This window comes from Triplophysa dalaica, chromosome 4 (assembly GCF_015846415.1).
Source record: "Triplophysa dalaica isolate WHDGS20190420 chromosome 4, ASM1584641v1, whole genome shotgun sequence".
Taxonomy (NCBI): domain Eukaryota; kingdom Metazoa; phylum Chordata; class Actinopteri; order Cypriniformes; family Nemacheilidae; genus Triplophysa; species Triplophysa dalaica.
Genome location: NC_079545.1, coordinates 18,883,797 through 18,904,051, shown reverse-complemented (window position 1 = coordinate 18,904,051; position 20,255 = coordinate 18,883,797). Strand labels below are relative to the sequence as shown.

The 20,255-nt window shown below is 37.7% G+C and overlaps 1 protein-coding gene across 8 annotated transcripts in view; it reads left to right on the top strand.

Annotated features, from left to right (window-relative positions):
* Positions 1–291: 291 nt before the first annotated feature.
* The window catches only part of cacna1ba (calcium channel, voltage-dependent, N type, alpha 1B subunit, a), a 96,865-nt gene continuing 76,901 nt past the window's right edge, over positions 292–20,255 (top strand). For all 8 annotated transcript variants that reach the window (XM_056744950.1, XM_056744954.1, XM_056744949.1 and 5 more), the window contains exons 1-3: positions 292–1,218; positions 3,212–3,317; positions 3,595–3,734. In XM_056744950.1, coding sequence (XP_056600928.1) covers positions 956–1,218; positions 3,212–3,317; positions 3,595–3,734 — 509 coding nt within the window. In that variant the 5' untranslated portion in view covers positions 292–955. The remainder of the gene's footprint in view (positions 1,219–3,211; positions 3,318–3,594; positions 3,735–20,255) is intronic.

The window sequence follows — 20,255 nt, the reverse complement described above, 5'->3', positions numbered from 1 at the left end:
AAGGTTCTCTCGTACAATCTCCAAGTCAGGCATTTAATGGCAACATGAGTGACACTGAAGGCACGAAAACGTCCTGATTTGCCCCACCCAGTTCCACCCTATTCTGAATGAGCGACGATCTGTTTTTGTTTACCGTTGTGGGAAGTGGTTCTTTACAAAAAACTATCAATTCCCGTTAAACATATTTAAAGAAACAGTTTAATGCACCGCTGGCAAGGTACATTCTGTATTTTCCCCTCTTGCCCCAGTGCCATGGATACTGTAGCGGCACAGGTGGAGCCATTGACAGGCTGCTTCAGAGTCACGTGATCTGATTTAGAAGAACCAGCGGCTGCAGAAATTGGTAAAATTGCATTGCCAGGCTCTGCTCGCGTGAATGGAGGCTTTAATATCGTTTGCTCGTTTGAATTCCAGCCAGCTCAACACGAAAGCGACGGACTACGCGTATTATCATCCGTAAGAAGGAAGAGCATTCGCCTCACTGAAGGAAAACATCGCAGCGTCTTCTGCAACACCATTGCAACCGAGGAAGTAGGATCCCAAATCTGTGGTCTTGCCTCGGTTTTATATCCAACACTGTTTTAACGGAACCTTTACGGCTCTTTTTCTGTCACGACTTTACTTTTCCTGAAATTGTGTATTATCGAAATCCTTCGCGCGAGGGATGATTATTGGATATGATCATTCAGCTTTTGATGGACTGTGTAATTCGGGACGATAAACTTTAGCCAGCGTTTGTGGGGAGATGTAATTTCCAGAGATGTATTTAAACACTGGATTACTTTAAGAAACTTACTGTCTTTATTTGGTGAGTGAACAAGCTCTTCTGGATGCCGGACCTATACGGATGAGAAGAACTGGTGGCTGGGACTACATCGCGTGTTGTGATGCTTCTTCTTTACACGCTGTCTGATGTGAATTTGGATTTCTATAGTCAAATCTGTGCGTTTTTGGAATGGCTCGCTTCGCAGACGTTCTCCCGACCCGGTATGGAGGCGGTGGCTCTCCAGCGGGTCAAGGCAGAGGGGCATGCCGGCTCCCAGGCCCCCCGGGCGTACAGAGGGTTTATAAGCAAACAATGGCCCAAAGAGCCCGGACAATGGCCATATACAACCCGATACCGGTCAAACAGAACTGCCTCACAGTCAACCGATCCCTTTTCATCTTCAGCGAAGATAATATAATACGGAAATATGCAAAGAAAATAACAGAGTGGCCATATCCTTTGAGCACATCGCAGGCATTTGCAACAGGGCAAAGTAGCCTAATATGTCATATTTCAATCGCATCAATTTGACATTTAGTACTTGAGATAAAGTCATAAAACTTTGATCGATATCTCGGTGGAAGTGACATAAGCCGTTGCAGTTGTTCTGTTACAGGGTCTGTTATGTCACCTACCATCAGAAGAAAAGCACACATAGGATCTAAATGACATGGAGTGAACAGGGTGTTGTCTCACTGGTCGAGCAAACATCATTAGAAAGGGATTTCAGCCTGATTTCATTCACACAATAACCATGACACGTCTTTAATACACGTTCGAGATTTATATGCGAGAATAAGTCATAATGCATTTGTGAAATTATAAAATGATAAATAACACTCGTAGAAGTGTAATTTAAGTTTTTAGTGTTTTTGCCCCTTTCGTTCACTGCGTTATTGATTCCTTTTAGTCAGGCAACGAACCTCTCCGTCGCTCATAGCAACCAAAGCAGCTCTCGCATTAGGCTGCCTAAATTGCTGTGCATTCTCCGGAGACTTGCTCATGGGAATACCAGTCATAAAGTAACTGAGATATGCCCATTATTCTACACTTTCTAATATAACAGCATTCGCCGCATGTAAACAGGCTCCATATTGCAGGATACAGTCAAACGGCAATAAAGTCGATAGTCTGGCCAATTTATACGAACCGGTTTAGTATAATGCTTGGAACACAAGTATCGTTCTTAAGGCTTTACCATTGATCCTCTGAACGGTGTTGTTCTTACTTGTGAAATTAAATTCTCGTTTTCCTTAACGTGGGAAAGTTTAAGGAGTTGTTTTGGCTTTTAACAAAGCGCTCTCCAAGGTGCTGAAACGCCTCCGCTTCACTCCTACGGGATGGAGGGATGCCCATGGTTCATGAAAAATGGTGTTATGCTATTACATAGCATAACATTATTATGTCTTTTGAAATTTGAAATTTGACATGTAGACCAAGATTTTTTTATTTAGGGGCGGTTTCCAGGACAGGGTTTAAGACTAGTCCCAGTCTAACTGAAATGTTAGAGGCGTCTTAAACGAAAACAATTTACACTGGCATATCTTAAAATATATATCAGTGCGATTGTTTTGTCTCAAGATGCACACCAGTAATTATTTTTGTAAAGCATGTTTTTTAACACAACTTTAATATACTAATTTAACCAAGGCCTAGTCCTGGTTTAAGATAATCCTTGTTCGGGAAACTACCCCATAGTTAGCAAAATTCGTTTTAGTAAACCTTGTTTAAGAAATGATCACGCTTTGTCAGCAGTCTCACCCTGTCGAAAAAAGCAGCATATGCTGGATAGGAAGGTTTTCAAACTGGTCCTGAGCTGCACAAGCTACTATGCTTTAAAACCTATCTAACCAGCATATAGTGTTTTTTTCAACAGGGCACTAACCAAGCAAATATTCATTAGAAGCCTAATAATAATGATAATAATATATAATATCTTATTATCTCACATCACTCCTATACACGTAGAAGGAAAAAGTGATATAACAAAATTCTATATGTCTACGACGCCATTTGTTCAGACTCTCAAGAATGTGTCGCCACAAGTCTGACGCAAATGTGTTTAAAAGAGTGCCATGGGAAATAATCATCATTTCCTCTTAACAGCAGATCTGTGAGTGTGTGACGCAGTTTACCCATCTGTTGGTTGGGTCTTAAGATACCTGAGATTAAGTGAGATCATTTATTACAGTTGAGAATTGGCAGTTGAATTGAAGTGTAGCGCAAAATAAATATAAGTTCAAATGGAAAATAAGGTGACTTTCCTACAAATTTCTTGAACTGAATGAAAGGATATACGCTTAAAATCTGATCTTTTGAAAGTTATCATGCGTTTCTGTGTTCTTTTACTGGTTTGCATTGATTTCCAGATTCTGAATCGAGCATGTTATTGTTGGAAATTCAGACTTGTTTGTATTTCATGGGCTCTTTCCTTAACAACCTCACTCCATTCGAGTACATGATTCTTGCCACCATCATAGCAAACTGCATAGTACTGGGGTTAGAGCAACATTTACCTGCGTTAGACAAGACACCCATGTCAAAACGGCTGGTAAGTTGCAATTTTTGTTACAGTACATTATATATATAATTGCCTTTTGAGAACCCTAGTCTATTCTTTGTACTAAAAGTTAATGCATCGCTCATCATGGTTGTTACATGTTGTTATTCCTAATTGAGTGACTATAATGAAAAAAGAGGTGAAACACAGGAAAGTAGTAACATTCGTACGCAATCTGTGACCAAATTCATGATTTATGTTAGCTCTTACACCGTGTCTTGTGTATTTTGCCCCAATAACATGTCATATCTCTTCTCTTTCATAACAGGATGACACAGAACCCTACTTCATTGGAATATTTTGTTTCGAGGCCGGGATCAAGATCATCGCCCTAGGCTTTGCTTTTCATAAAGACTCCTATCTGCGCAATGGGTGGAATGTAATGGATTTTGTTGTCGTGTTGACGGGGTAAGTTTAAATGAAACACCTCTTACTAAAACAACTTTTTATACAGTACATAAGGCAAGGACCATGGTGAGGAAATAAACAACCTCTTTTTTATCATTGTGTTACTATTGTTGACAAAGAGCTCAGTGGATCTGAGTGGTGAGGAAGCAATTTGGTCTGTTTGACCCTGGCACAGGCAGTGTAGCAGAGGTTTTGTACATAGATAAATGATGATTGTGAGTATTTGCTGCGGTCAGAACGGAGGCTGGTTAGTGGGTGCAGTGAGTCTGATTTGGGCTTCAACAATGTGACTATCTGCTGCTTTGGAAGTGGAATGGGTTGAAGAGCGAGTTCAACAAGGCATGTGGAGAGAACATTCTGACCCTTATTCTTGGACTTTATAACCTGGTGTACAGTACATAATTCTTTTGTTTTGCCTGGAGATGATACTTAAGATACTTGTATTAGTTTTGAGGTGTTTCTGAAATGGATTTACAGTTTTAGAACCAATGGCATTTTGTACTGCTTAACAAATTTGATAATATAATTGACAAGCACTGTTTTAAAGTCTTGGTTGGTATAATTACAGATCTTATTGAGAGTGCCAATTGGGGGTTGCATCATGGTAGTGTATTCAGCAGTAGGGTGTAAAAGGGATCCTAAATGCCCATGCTAAAGCTCATTGAATATTGAAGTTAAAATTATGCTACTTAAAAATAGTCTAAAGTAACACAGCTGGACTGGCTCTACTGGTTAACATGCCCCAGGGATCTGCTCTCATCCTTGGGGACTGAGACAGTGTTACAGGGAATCTTGTCCCTGTATGGCTACTGGGAGCGCTAGGGAGTGTCCTGCCTGGCTGATGGCTGGGAGCTTAATTTTGTCCATCCACAAAGGCTTACGTCACCTCTTCACCTCACTGCAATAAATTGATTTAGTGGAAGCAGTTCTCTTCCTGCAGAGCAAACAGCTGCATTCGAGGCCGGATTCAGAGCCATGTTTTTGCCTCTGGAAATTCGTATTTGGTGCTTTTAATACATGCAGAAATATATATTCACTCTGTTTTGTTGCTTTTTGTTTTATTTATGGTCAGATGATTTGCCCAGCTCCATCACCTCCAGTGTTGGCTGGCCCTTCACTACCATAATGTGTTTGATGGGAAATAGATGTGCTTCATTAAACCGGAGCAGAGCTGTGTGATGTAATCATAATGATAATCATTTTATACCCTAAAAGCTTGAGGTCTGCCACACGAGCAGTTTAGTCGTTTGATCAGTCCCACTCAAGAATGACTTATTGAACCCTGAATGCTGTTCGATCATCAGGATATAACTGAGACACTGAATGGAAAAGTGCTTATTGGAGTCCTGTTGCTGTAAAAATTGTACTTGTTTATCATTAGTAAGCTCCTATTAGATAAATTTGACTTATATGTTGTACCTAAGTTGTATACAGATCGCTGAAATAGATGTCCTGAAATTTTAAGTTCATCGCCATATCTGCCATTTGCTTTGTAAGTTGGAAATGAAATGGCTGGGAACGGCCAATGTGTTTTTGTGAAATGTAACAATAAAACGTATTCACTGTTGTTGATGTCAGATTTAGGGGTTTAAATGCTTTTTATGAGGATCTGCTGTTATTTTTAATCTGAAGTAGTGCTTACATTGTGCTCTCACTGTCTCGTATGTCTCTTCATCTTTATTTGATTTAATGTCATTAGAATATCATTAGCTTTTTCATCCGTGTGGATATCCTCTAGATGAAAAATTGTTGAAAGCCTGCAAAACATCTTCAAAGATTTACAATAGCCTATACTATTATTACACATATTGTCATCCTCCGATGTTCAAATTCGCTGTTTTACAGGAAATGGATAAATCACATTACTTTTTAAATGATTAAATACTGTGTTGTCAAAGTTGATAAGCACCTTTTAATATTTTTTATTGGTTAGATACTTGCAAAACCCAGTGACAAACGTAAAGGATGACTAATAAGAATGATTTACGGCAAATAGAAATGTCAAATTTGATTCATAAAGTAACTCAGAATAATAAAGTCATGTCTTTAGGGTAATAATAAGGGCCCAAAAAGACGTTAGGACTCGCAAATAAGAGAATATATCTCACCCTATAGGCTCACAAGCTGATCAATATTGTATTGAACCGAACAATAAGGGAACAGCTTTGCTAAAGCAAACTTTACGGCTGTGCTCTCCAGCAATCTCTGCCTCGCTCCTTGTTCTGCACTTTTTGGGTGAGAGGCGTGGCCATCACACCGCTGTTGATCTCGCGATGAGCCGAATGACTGCTGGGGTTCCCTGCTCAGATCAATCGTTCTTAATGAGCCTCTTGAGGTCCCTGGAGTGTGATTATGTTCAGCCTCGTGTTCTTCTGGACCCCTATAGAAAAGGGACCTGGGGGGGGGCTTTGAATGTTTTGTCGAGGAAATGTTTCTTTGATTGGATAGAGCCAGATTGTGATGTCTCGCCCTTATAGGCCTTGTGTGCTGTGAGGCTGCGTCCAATAATGCTTTGCAAGAAAGTAGGCACTGCATTATGTTCTAAATCTGTCTCCTGTAATATTACGTTTTTGAATGTGGGTTATTTTTTGCATGTTTTTTTACTTATTTGTTATGAACCATTGGTAGGAAAGTTAAATGATAAAACCTCATGTTTTTTGCATTGAGTGAATAATAGCATCTTTAAGATGTAATAGGGTCATTCCGTGTCAACTCCAGAACTGTTAAAGATACCTTAATGTCTATCTTTTATAACAACTGCATTGAAAAAAATGCAAAAAAATCTGAGCCGGGGAAATATTCAAAATTTTGTTAATTTGACAGAGAATGACCCAATAATTATCTTTATATTAGAGTCGTTTAATGCATGTTTGTCTGCATATTGTTGTTGATAATCGCATGTTTAGGATGATAAGGATTAACATTAGTTGACGAATAAGGGATCAAGATCTAACAATGGCTGCAGTATTTATATAAATAAAAAATGTAGGCCTCTTTGTATTTGTAATTTTTGTTAATGCATTAGCTATAATAAACTAACAATAGACAATATCTATAATCTTTATTAATCTCAGTTCATATTAATTAATTTTTTATACATTTTTAAAATCTATAGTTGTAATGCAGTGTTCACACCAAACGCGAATCATTGCATTCCTCGCAGGAATAGTTTGTTATTTTTTCTTGAGTGATGCGAAAACATCAAACAACGGGGAGTGTCTTAACACATCCATCACTCGTGTCTATTCACATCTTTCATTGACTTAGTATGTAATTTTCTTGCGCAGATTGCTTAATTCTCGTTTTGTATAAACCCTACATGACTTTTAACATTAGTTAATGCTCAAAGAACTAACATTAGCAATTATATTACCATTAACTAACATTTAGATTAATAAAACATGTATTGCTCTTTGTTAGTTAATGTTAGCTAATGCATTTACTAATGATAACAAATACAACCTTATTGAGTATTGATTGATCGTATACTTCATGTTAACTCTTCTATTCTATTATCTAATTTTAATGAATTTATTCTTACTGTAAATTGTTACCGTTTATCTTCTGTAAATGTGTTAGAGAACATGATTCAGAATACTCGTCTTTTCCTGCAATGTACTGTATATGCTCACTCTGTATTCTACGGCTCCATCTGTTTAGGGATGTGTAGGTGGTATGGAATATCCTGCTGCTTCTAACAAAATGTCAGGAACCAAAGCTAAGCCTTAAACACCATCTGTCCAAAGCTTTTACTTTTTCTTTGTCCTGTTTGACCACTGTTGCTGGGAGTAATTGACTTACAAAATGCTGGACGTGCCCAGTTGTATATCCCAGTCCTTGGAAAACAGCGTTGAACGAACAGCTCATCCGAAAAGTTAATCCCTATTAACTTCTATTTGGCCAAAAAAAACAGTTGATATACATTAGTTTTGCAAAAATATGATATTGCCGTTGTTTTGTTGCTCCGTCAAAGACCTAAATAAAAGAACTGAAAGGCATAAAGTGTTCAAGCACCCCTTGTACAGAACGTACAACTGTGTTGTGTATTCAAGTGGTGAAGATGTTGTGTATATTGATCCCCTTCACTGCATTGAATAACAGCCGTCGCAGTGTCTGTTTCAGTTTCCTGCTGAAGAAATAGATTTTGCAGCCGTTTCACCTTCCACAGCAATATCCTGATTCCCTCTCTCACATTCTTGGCGCTATGGAAGTGGATTGTGTTTCTGTGGCTGCCACAGAGGACCTTTACCTGTCAATACTGGTATGTTTCTGTGGGTGGCTGAAGTAATTTACCTGAGGAAGACACAACATTGTAGACATTCTGGGTATCGCAATCCTCTTCAGACTCTGACCTAAACAATGCTGATGCCACTCTGTCGGGTAGTCTACTTTGTGTTACTATATATCAGATGCAATCTTTGCTACTGTGATTCTACAGCTACGCACAAGGCAGTGTTGTGTTTTGAGGGGTTTGTCTGTAAAAAGCCTTTGAGATTCCGCCTGAGAGACGATGTAGAGGCTTACAGTAATGCTGTCTCGGCCTCCTGTTGAGACACATCATAGAAACACATTTGGGGGCTTCGGTCTTACAGTCTGCATATTATGAGATGTTGGGTTGGGAGGGGTTTAAGTTAAATACCGTCCAATAAGCAGAGCTTATTCACACTCTCTGTTGCATCTGAACTGTAACTAGCATCTCAAACAGATGTGTTTTTGTTTCTTCATAGGAATGAATGCAGGCAATGGCCAACCCTGGGTTACTTTTAACTTAATGGTGGGGTGGTTGATTTGGAAAGGTGCTAACTTTAGCCTGCTAGCACTGCAATTATAATTCCACCCTCTCTGCGATTCACCGTCCAAAGCCAGGGCTCCACCAAACACATGAATGTATTTCGTAAATCCAGGTAACGAATTAGAAACTAAATCCATTAAATTCTTCTCAAAGCACACATTCCTGTCCAGAAGAGAGCTACCATGATATCGTCTTTCAGACCCATTGCTTGCATCATCTAAAAGCTGAACTGATATTAATTTGAGATTTTCCTCTTTCATGATCCAGACATTTTTTGGTCACTACTTTTTCAAAAACGGAGATTTGTTTTGAAGATGAACGCGCTGGTGACGTATGATGTCTACGTGAATAGGGTGCGCAGTGGTATGTAAAATAGTAAACGTGGCCAAAAATGTACACATGACCAGTCACGGCATTTGGCCAGAATGTTTTGATGGGGCGTTTTTGGTCCAACGCTTTCACAAACGATATATAATTATAAAAATTGCGATATTTTATGCGCAGTTTGTCAGTGAAATACTGTTAAATGCAGCAGCATCCGAAAGCCAGAGGGCGCTCTCGCACAGAAATTCCAATGCTCCATAGAAGAAGTACCATACGTACAAACAGGAAAACCCATCTTCCTGTTTGCATTTGGCATCTTCCATCACTGTTTTTCAAGCCTCCTCAGGTATTTTCATGATAATAAAGTGTATTTATAATGATGATGTTTGACCGGTGATGCTTTTTTACATGCACGTTTTAAGCAACGCGCAGTATTTCCCACATATCACAGAGCCATACTTCACGAACAAGCTGCGCATAAAACATAATTTCAGCCTTAACGATTTCACAATCATTATAGCCACATTGATTTGATGGGAATCGCGACTTATGGTGCAGCCCTAATAAAAATATTATATGACCATTATACTTCTTGATTGCTATCCGGATGTAAAGAGATTCCCAACCAAGATGACAAAAAAAATCTGGACAGGATCACCCACCCTGCCTTTAATAATACCAGGTCATGAGGCACCTTCTGAACTGAAATGATAAAGCAGTTTTGTTTACTGTCGCATTCAATCTAATATGATTATGGAATAACTTCTGTTTGTGTGGTTCTAGGATGTTTTTTGTTTTTTTTTCAGCTTTATATGGAATTAAAGATCCTAAATTTGTATTGTGTGCAAGTCATCAATGTTTTGGGCTGTTTCTAAGTGCTCCTGATCTCATTGGAAACATAATGAATTTTGTATGAATTTGTATGATGTGAAATGTAAAAAACATGATTATTAGAAAGACTGAAGCCCCGCCTCTAAATCTAATATTGAATGAGGTTATATTAATTCATTCGAATAACTATATTATATAGTTCAGAATTACCATGAGATGATAATGTTAATTAATATATAGAATTAGCTTTAATTATCTTTAGGTAGACCCATTTAAATTGTCTAGAGAGCTTTGACAAAATGGACCTTTGAATTTTAAAATGTCCTCGGCTCCCCTGTATCAATGTATGTGTCTGTTTACTCAAGTGTGTGTGTGCATGTAAAATGTACCTCCTGTTTCTTTTTTTTTATGGCTGCTTCTATTCTGTTAGCACTCTGAAATCTAGTGGTTTGTCAGAGCAGTTGATCAAATCAGCTGTCATTTAATCCTAAACAGCAAGCAATGACAAGTCAAATATTTGACAGCGCTCTGTCTCATAAAGCCAGCCATCAAAGAAAAGCAAACAATATCTCAGAGCTGCTCTGTCTGCGTCGGGCCGGTTCAGTCTCATTTATTCTTGAATCACATAGGTCAAAGAGGGATTGTCTGTTTACACTCATAGGACTTTGCCAAGCCAGTGTTTGCATTGGGTAATGCCATTACAATCATATGTCCGACTCCCTTGTAACTTAACTCTTCATATAGTGATATAAACAAATACAAAGTTCTGTGGTTAATTTTAGAAATATGAATGATATTCATTTTTTGGATGCATGTCTTGGCAGGAAAAATCATTGTAAAGGAAGTAGGATTGGCAATTTATTTATTTTTTTCCTTTTTATTGATCATTACAATGCCCCTTACAAGCACAGATAGCCATCTCGAAAGGGGCTTTTAACAGGATTGAACATTTATTGCCTGCACAGTATCTAATAAAACAATGTCTCAGGTCGTCATCTTTCAGCACATGTGACACAAAGTGATATGTCACGGTTTATTAATTATTTTTATTAAAAAGAAACATTGTCAACTGTCAGCCCGACGTGGACGATTTGCAGGCTACATATTATCCACATTGCAGCTTATTCTGGCCAAGAACTACCCACATGAACAGGAAGGTCACCTGTGGTGACAAACTTCTAAAGGGACCAAATTATTTTGTAGTCTGACGTTTTAGTTTGAAACTGACCATTGGAAAGCAGTTATACAGATGCTGAAAACAGCATTTGATCAGGTGGTGTGATATTTTATTTTATTTTTATTTTAAATAAAATTTCAAACTTAGGGGCAAAGAAATATCCTTTAAGAAGTGCTGCAAACTTTCCAAGATCCAGAGACAATACAAATAGAAGTGAAGCAATACCTTAAATTAACCATTTTTGGTTCCCAAAGTCAAAGGTGAAATCAATGGTTAAATGGTAAGTGAATAATTTCTTTCTTACCTTTTCAACTCTTTTCTACTACAAAGAAAGGTTTGTTGTTTATTATTCTTTATGGAACCACAAATGGTCAATCTAAATGGCATTGTGCACCATTGTGCATCTTTTTTTTTGTGGATTCCTCCCAACTAAAAAATCAAATTTGTTTTCTGGCAGGCTCATAATATGTGTGCACATAGACTCCTATAAATTGCATAGAAGCCATGCCATCAGATTGTAACTGGCAATTTCATCCAGTTCCTGCCATGCTTAATATAAATTACCCAAATTGGACACATTCCCGGATTATATTCTTATCGGACCTGGAACTGCATCAGTATGCACCTATTACGTTTAGAGGTAGGGGCTTTAGTCTAAGAACGCTTATAACCAGTCAGATTTTGCACCCCACTGACTACCATAGTAGCAAAAAGACAATGGTAGTCAAAAGTGCCCCAGAACTGTTTGCAGTCCTACATTCTTCAAAACGTCTTCTTTTGTGTTCAACAGAAATAAATTATGAAGTATTTTTTCCTTCAAAGTATCCCTTTAAGCATTTTTAATTGGAGTCTGCATTGTGAATCTGGGGTAAAGACTGTCGTTTTCTGTGAGAGAGGTGCTGTGGAGCGGTCAGGTTTGAGTTTAGGGGTCTGGTAGATTTTTTTGCACTGACAATCACAGATGTGTATATACTCAATGTGCTGAGACTCATAAACCCAAAATGTGTTAGAAAGTCAGTACACCTCCAGCGTGGCACATCATGAACTATACATGAGGTTTATTCGCTTATCCCTAGTCCTGTGGGGACGAGGAGTCAGCTGCTGGGGTCAGCCGAAGTTTTCTTATAAAATGCTGTGACATTCAGACAGGTGTGTACGGAAACCCTGCTGGGTGGAGCATCCGCATGTCAATTTTTGACAGTGCGCCGCACATCAAGCTGAGCAAATGCTAAGAGAGAAGATGCAGGACAGTGATGCTAGATTCCCTGCGGAGGCATAATGCATTCTGCAAGTCCTTTAGCCGGTGTTAGTCAATGCTGCTTTATAGCAGGTGGCCATGTAAAAACAAAAAACAGCACTGCAGTGTGAATCCCAAACCTTGATGTTTCTCATGTGACCCCTGATACCCCCCATCCTCCGCTAATACCCTCAGGATCTCTTCTTTCCTCTTGTGTCCTCCTTGCTTCATTCTCACTCATCCTTACATCACATTTCTCTTCTTTGCCTCCCAGAAGACTTTTGTTGCCTCAGTCCCCCCACCAACCCATCTATTCTTATTCACCATCCCTGTTTACTGTAGCTGTGTGTGTTTAAATGTTATCCAAAGGATGAATATTTTTTGTTTATTTGTTTAGGTTCATTTTGGGACAACCTAATATGACATTATATTACGTTAAGTTACATCAACACCTCACCAAGAAACATTTAAAGTGAGAACCACATTAAACCGGTCACGCCGTTAGCCGCATTATCAGTCATGACACGCGAGTGCTCTACAGACACACGTGTCTCATTTGGAACCAGCCTCCTATCACTTGCCTCTTATCATCCATCCACCGGTCTGCACGCTTGTGCGCGTCAGATGCTGAAAGCAGCTGTTAACAGGAAGTCAGGTTGACAAGAGAGGAAGGGGTGATGTTTTAATGCTATTAGCTGGTTGTGTTGAGAGAGAGAGAGAGAGAGAGAGAGAGAGAGTAAGAGAGAGAGAGAAAGAGAGAGACTCATTATTCACAGAATATAAGAACTGACAGCGAGTGCTGTTTCCATCGATTACCTTATTTTGTTGCTACCATGTTTTCCCTAGACATGCGCTGACAGAAAGTTTCTGGGGCGATAGCTTTGGTGAACTTTTAAAATAGCTTTTTTTTGTCACAATTAGTATTAGCTCATGGTTTACTTTCTGACACATCAAGGCACAAAATAGTAAAAAAATCATACATTGACATGGCCAATTTATAAAATCTGGGTACCCTAGTTTGCACAGACGATACAGTATAGGAATGTTTTATAGAGCAACACTAGCACTTTGTATTTCTATATTCTATTCTGGTGTACCACAGTTATCTTTACGTGTGTAGGCTTCTGGACCTCTCCTGCATATTTGTTTTAAAGATTGTGTATCACAGGCAGTTTCTGTGAATCTCATATTAATCTTGAGTGCCTATACAGTCTTCGAAGAGTATTTAGTTTGATACAATTTATAAAAGAGAGATACAGCGCTACGATTTTTTCTGGAAGAATATGAGCTGCTAGAGGTGAGACTAGCGGGGAGAGTGGGATAAAACTACTGCACAAGCAAGCAACACATCATCACATTAATCCCTTTGTGTTTGTACATTTTGCACGTACACGCCGATTGCCAATAAAACACAGACGTATGACTTAGTTTGACTTGCAGCATGCAGTTCATGTCCGTCATCTTTTAGCACTTGGACCACGCCATCTATCGGTTTCAAACGCGTTATATCCACTGTTTATATAACATCCATCACTGAAATGGCGTGAACAAACATACACACCTAAACTTTATTATTGCAAGAGTAACAAACTCGCAGCCCATCTTGACGCAGCGCAGATAATCTTGATGGTAAGCGGGTCTCGCTCGTCGGTTGGCTCTTGGGCGGATATCTCGTTCACCTTGCTGTAGTTGGATTGCTGGGGGAGTTGATCAAGTACATAAATACTATGTCATACGTCCAACTTGTTTTTAACAAGTTGACCATGTTAAGCATGAGAAGCTTGCATGTTTAACAGTGTTCAGAAAGAATTCAGAATGCATGACATAGCATGATACCCGATCTTTAATGAAATTCTTACGCTGAAAGTCTTTGTTTATGTTTTCATTAGCAAAGTAAACATAATTTTCTTTGGTTGGACGACTTTGATCTGTCATTTTCATGTAGGAAGTCCCACAGCACTGATTCAAAGCTTTATTTTGAGATGATAATAACTAGAGATGCACCGATACTGAATTTATCTCTGATGTTTTTATAGATCAGTCTCTGATGATACTGATTCTGAGGATTAAATTTATATTTCTTAACTTTCTGAATGTAATTAATTCATATAATGAATATTAATATTGAACATCAGCTTTGACATTGACCGATACCAATTATTGGCCAATATAAAGTCGCGTTTCAAAGCATAATTTCATCTTTTTTTTACATTTACATCCTCAAGTTGTTCCAAATCTGTATCCATTTCTTACACCGAGTCAATAAGTCACCATGACATGATTCCAGAGATCCCCTCAGTAGTGACACAACTGCAATGTGAAAGAATGACAGCATGACAAGACACATAAAAACTATGATAAGAAATCAGGGTTATCACATAAAAATATATATTTTTTTAACTTTCCCTATATACATGTACAAATATAACTTTTGTATTGCTTAAAAGTGAAGGTGAATTTGTTTTCTTTGTATTTTTTCAGAGTATATTTTCTGTTGTTTTGACCTCTTTCTCCAGGTCCCTTTTTTCTCTAAATAGAAAGAATATTTTTATTTGGTGAAATATTGTTAGTAGTTCAAAGAATGAAAAAAGAATGATAATTTTACCAAAACATGTACCTATAAATAGTAAATTCAGAAAAGCTGAAATTATGATTTGAAAGGATCTCTTATTTATTTCTGTGGCTGTATATTGGTTGCTCAAATGTTCAAAGTTGATGTTCAATATTAATATTCATTATATGAATTAATTACATTCAGGAAGTTAAGAAATATTAATTTAATCTTCAGATTCAGCATCAACAGATAACACTCATGGGGTGATATCATGTAGAAATTTAGCATGGGTGCATCTAGTTATTATCATCTCAAAATAAAGCTTGCAAGCTTTGACTCCCTGCTGTGGGACTTCCCACATGAAAATGACAGATAGATAAAAGACGTCAAAACAAAGAAAATTATGTTTTTTGACAAATCATCCAGTAACCTTGACAAAGATGCTCAACTGCATTTTTCTAATGATAAGATGGCCTGAAGTCATAAATAGAGTCCTATTGAGTTGAGTGCTGCTCACAGAGAGAAGCTGTTATCAGTTACAAGAGACACATGATTGCTTGTGTCCACCCCTGCTCACATTATCTGCACATAAAGCATTGATCTGTGGTTATTGTCTAAAGAGCTAAAGAGCTTTCGACAATAATCAGCTCTGAACTGAAATTAATATTGCGATTTGGTCCGTTTGATTAAAGCTGTACTCTATGTTTTCCTTAAGATAAGGAAGCTTTCATATTTGATAACTAAAGTTATTTTATTCACCATTTAAAATGTATTATATCTCGCTTGGAAAAGACCAAAGCATGCCGGTCTTTGATTGATTTCTCTTTTTGAAGTGGCCACCGAGGTCCTGTGACCTACTTGCTGTCATAAGATCTTGATGTTTTATTTTTCCTTGTACTCCAGATGCTCTCTTTTATGGCCGAAATTGGTTGTCATGGAGACCAGTGGTCTTTACAATGTTGGTAGAAGTTGTTCATTTGCTAAATGAACTGTGTAATGTTTTGACTTTTTTGTTCAGGGGAGCATTTATATCATGTTGATATGGATTGCTTTTAAAATAATAGTTAATAATAATAAAATAAAAAATGTTTGTGCCGGATACTTGTCTTCAAGCCAGAAAGTTCAGTCAACCTATTTTAATGGATTTTTGCGGCACAGACAACAGCAACTATATTTGCAAACATTGTGCTAAATATATAAGCACATTGTGTACACTGAATACTACGTTGACTACATTTATAGCTGCATTTTGTCTGTGGAGTAATAAGAATATAAGATCTTTAAATATAAGATCTATGAATATAAGATAGGTCCGGCAACTTGTTGAAATGTTTAATAACAGTAAATGCGTTTGGGAGACATTGAAATGAATGGCTTCAGCGCAGTGTTTATAACTATTGGTCACTCCATGACAAGAGTTACTTCCGCATTCCATTCCTACAATGGACGTCTATGCGAGTGTCGTAACTCTGTTTTTAATGGCTCCGAGTATAACTATAGACCGGTTTGCATAAAAAAGAAACATGCATACTTTAAATCATCTTTTTCCTTTTTGTGTGCCATGGAATACAGTAATACTGATATGCAGTATAAACAATGTCTTTTATTAAATTTAATGAAAAGAATTTTATAATAAACCTGTAATGTCAATGTGGTAGCGATAACTCCCGCATGTTCCACGCTGTATTTGTTTCCTTTCGTCCCTAACTCCCAAACCTCATCTTTTCTTTATCTTTCCCTCTCTCTCTTTCTCTCGCTCTGTGTCACTGTGTTCTAATGAGAGCGATGGAGACGCCTTTGTTTCTATGGTGATGAGACCGGCTGTCTCCTGTGTTTCCTTTCTGTGCCCAGAGGTTGGAAAAGCCCTTCTCGCTCTCCCATGATGTGTCGATATAGTTTCTTAAAGAGACTTCAGTCAACGAAGATTCAATCTACCGCGAGGCCAATTAAATAGATTGAATCTTTTTGCTTATACTGCAGCTTAAAGCAGTTCCTGGACCTTTGCTTTGTTTAATGATAAAATAACAATTACAGGAAAAGGGCCTTCGCTACTGTAAATAACCCTGCACTTCTTATCTGGAAAGTGTGTGTCAATTCTAGCATAAGTGTCCATTTGTCCTTTGTGATGTCATCATTCACTGCTGTCTTGCATGTTTCATGTATGTCTCATGGGGCGGATAAAGCACAGAGAACACACACACTGAGGCTGCTCAATGGTCGGAAGCCACAGCTGTGCATTTTATATTCGAATCTGCTCAGCCATGAGCCGCGTTCTGCAATTACAGAGTAAACGCGCCCCATGCCAGCAGAGAAAAAAAGGCCCCGTGTTCCCACCGCATGTTTAATGAACTGTTGGGCCAACTGAGAAGCACTAAATACACAGCTAGCACTTCAGTGTATGCCTGGGCCGAGCGAGACTGATCATTGTAGCGTTGTGTGGCTAATAAATGTTACGTAATGCATTTTTTGTTGTTTTAATGTTTAATTTTGATTGCAATTTAACAAATCTATACATTGCGTCAAATCAACTATAAAATGCATATGGCCAGATTCACAGATAAAGATGAAAGGTTAAATGTGTATTTTTTTGGAGGATCTATTGACAGAAAAACAATGTAATATAGATAACTATGTGTTCAGAGGTGTATAAAGACCTTACAAAATGAAGCGTTACGTTTTTATACCTTAGAATGAGCTATTTCTATCTACATACAACGCGGGTCCCCTGGCATGGAATTCGCCGTGCTGTTTCTACAGTAACCCTAAACAGACAAACTGCCCTACAGATCGTGTTTCGTAGATATGTAATCTTCTTCAGGAAAAAAAGCGAAAACTTGATGACATCTTAGTTTTGTGCAGACACCATAGTGCTTTGAAAAGGAGGGGAGAGGGGGGAAGTGAGCCGTTGGTTGCAATTCGCAACCTCAGCACTAGATGCTGCGAAAATTTCCACATTGCTCCTACAAAGGGATAGTTCACCCAAATATGAAAATTCTGTCTTTGTTTACACACCCTCAAGTTGTTCCAAATCTGTATAAATTTCTTATACTGAGTCAATGAGTCACCATTACATGATTCCATCTGCTCCAACTCATCTGCTCATGGACGTTATGGAATCCATTTACAGGTGTGCCATACACTGAAAAAAAAAGATTTTTGCTGCATGTCCAATTTGAATAATTTAAATAAGTTAAATCAACACAGATTTTGTCAAATTTGGTCACATGTCATTAGTAATTTTCGGTTATGTAATTTAATCCATTTATGTTGACACTACATAAATTATTTGTGTTGTGTTAACATATAATTGTTACAACTAGGCAGAGGATTTATATTTCCCAGCATGCTTTGCGTACGACTGCATTTTAAGAGTTATTTTCTAAATTACGTGATGTTTTATGTGTTTTTCAGTAAAGAGTAACACTTCTTAATGTTCATTTATCTTTGAGATTCATTTAGAGGAGTTTTTCATATTTTTCAGTTTGGCAGATACCAATGTTCAGAAAAGTGTTGCCTTTGCTTAGGTAGTGAGCGATAACATTTTTTAAATGGAATTTCTGTTAAACTCTTTTAAGTTAATATCTTGTTAGAGATAAAAGAATAATTGATGTTATATTAACTTAAAACATTTCTGTCGAGAACGTAAAAAAAAAAAAAAATGAAACATAAACATATTAAAGTCATGTTTTTTTTACAAACAATTTGGCAAATAGAAAATAATGAGATTATGGTGAGTAAATGTAACATTATGTTTTGCAACTGATGTGATTCAACAGATTCTTTTCAGTATATTTTTGTCCTTGTTGTGATGTTAAGAGGTGCCGCTTGCATCTCTGCCTAGAATGGGAACAAGAGATTTGACCATAACACAGAAATGGCCATTAGCGATAGTCTCTTGCTCCATGAGCATGCACAGATGGCACTCAGATCAACAACTATGCTTCAGAAATGAAAAGTTTCGTTATCCTCTTCGCTTGTATTAATTCAATCCTCTAATGCACAATTTTCATATTTGTAAGCATGTTATTGTTTTCACCCACCCAAGCCACCTAAATGACTTTATTATTTGTGTGAGAAAGCAATAATGAACTCCAGTGACAAACTTTGCATAATAGCTCAATAAACATCACAGACATGACACTGTTTTACAGTACTTTGCATTTAAAAATGCCTCTCAAAATGAACGATCTCTCACCTCTACAGCACATACCTCGAATTCATCTGTTTGCACTGATTGTGGATGGGGAGCTGTTACGACATCAGAATGAATCCATTATTTATCCTTCTCTGAAACCTGATGAATTATAAAACACGCATGGTGCCAGTTTTCTATAACTGTGCGGTCAACTGCATTAGATTAATTGAGAATATGCCTCTCACGCACAGCTCACTTTCCTTATCTATTCTTTTGTGAAGATTAGAACGTTTTGCAATTACCTGAGTCACCCATCAGTCCGTCAACATTTAGACATGATGGATGTCTTTCATCTTGCCTGTCTTCCCTCTCTGTAATAACAGGGTTTCATATGGTTCTATATTGTTTGGCTTGGGTAAATAATGTACGTCTCCATCACTAGCTTCTATAGGCTGGAGTGGGATCTTGCCAGTCAAGAATAATTAATGGCATCTCAAGACAGATTGACTTTGACCCCTCCGGTTAGCTAATTTGTGTGTAAATTACGCCTTTTATAGAGGCTTTTGATGCTGTCTGTAAGGATGCTGGCACTGTGGGATGAGGTCGGAGACGCCAAGCCACTGCCCTTGAAGCATTATTCAATAATATCTTCCAGTTGTGTTGTAACGGCTGATGGAATATCAAATTTATCAGATGAAAGTTAGCATGAAGGCTGCTATTAACTGTTAACGGCCCTTCCCTCTGTTGTTTTATTATATTTTTTACAGTCGAGTCCTCCTGCGCTGGTATATGAGCGCCAGTGTATGACTGCTGATCTCTTCAACTCCATTAAGTAGCTAATCTCCCAGCAAGATCTCACGGAAGACTGACGTATGTTTTTGTGGCCGCCTGTCCAGATGTTGCTCACTGGAGGAGTTCCAGAGTTAGTGTGTGATGGCTGTTTAGGGAGGTGTTAAAACTGCAATAGTGCTTTTCGTGTTGAAATACTGAAATTTTTAGAAATAGAGGTGAAGGATTCAGGGTTGTTACTAAACCTACAATTTTGACATTGATTTCAATAGCAGTGAAGTTTCATGATTCTTGATCACAACAAAACTATATAATAAAGGACACATGTACATGATGATAAATAGTTATGATAATATATTTAAAAAGTAATTCATATTACATTTAAATTCCATTAACACAACAGCATGTAGTCAAATAATATATTATTTATTTAAGTAAAACTTCCAAGCAATTATTTAAGACCAGATTTACTAATAAAATGAAGACCAAACAAGCACATTGCAATAGAAAAAATACAATTAACAATATATATGAATTTTTATTTCAGCTTAAAGGGATAGTTTACCAGAATAAAAAAATCCTTCTCTATTTATTTACCGTCAAGTTTTCCAAATCTGTATAATTTCTCTGTTCTGATGAAGACAGAGGAAGATATTTGGATGGATGCTTATTACCATCCGTT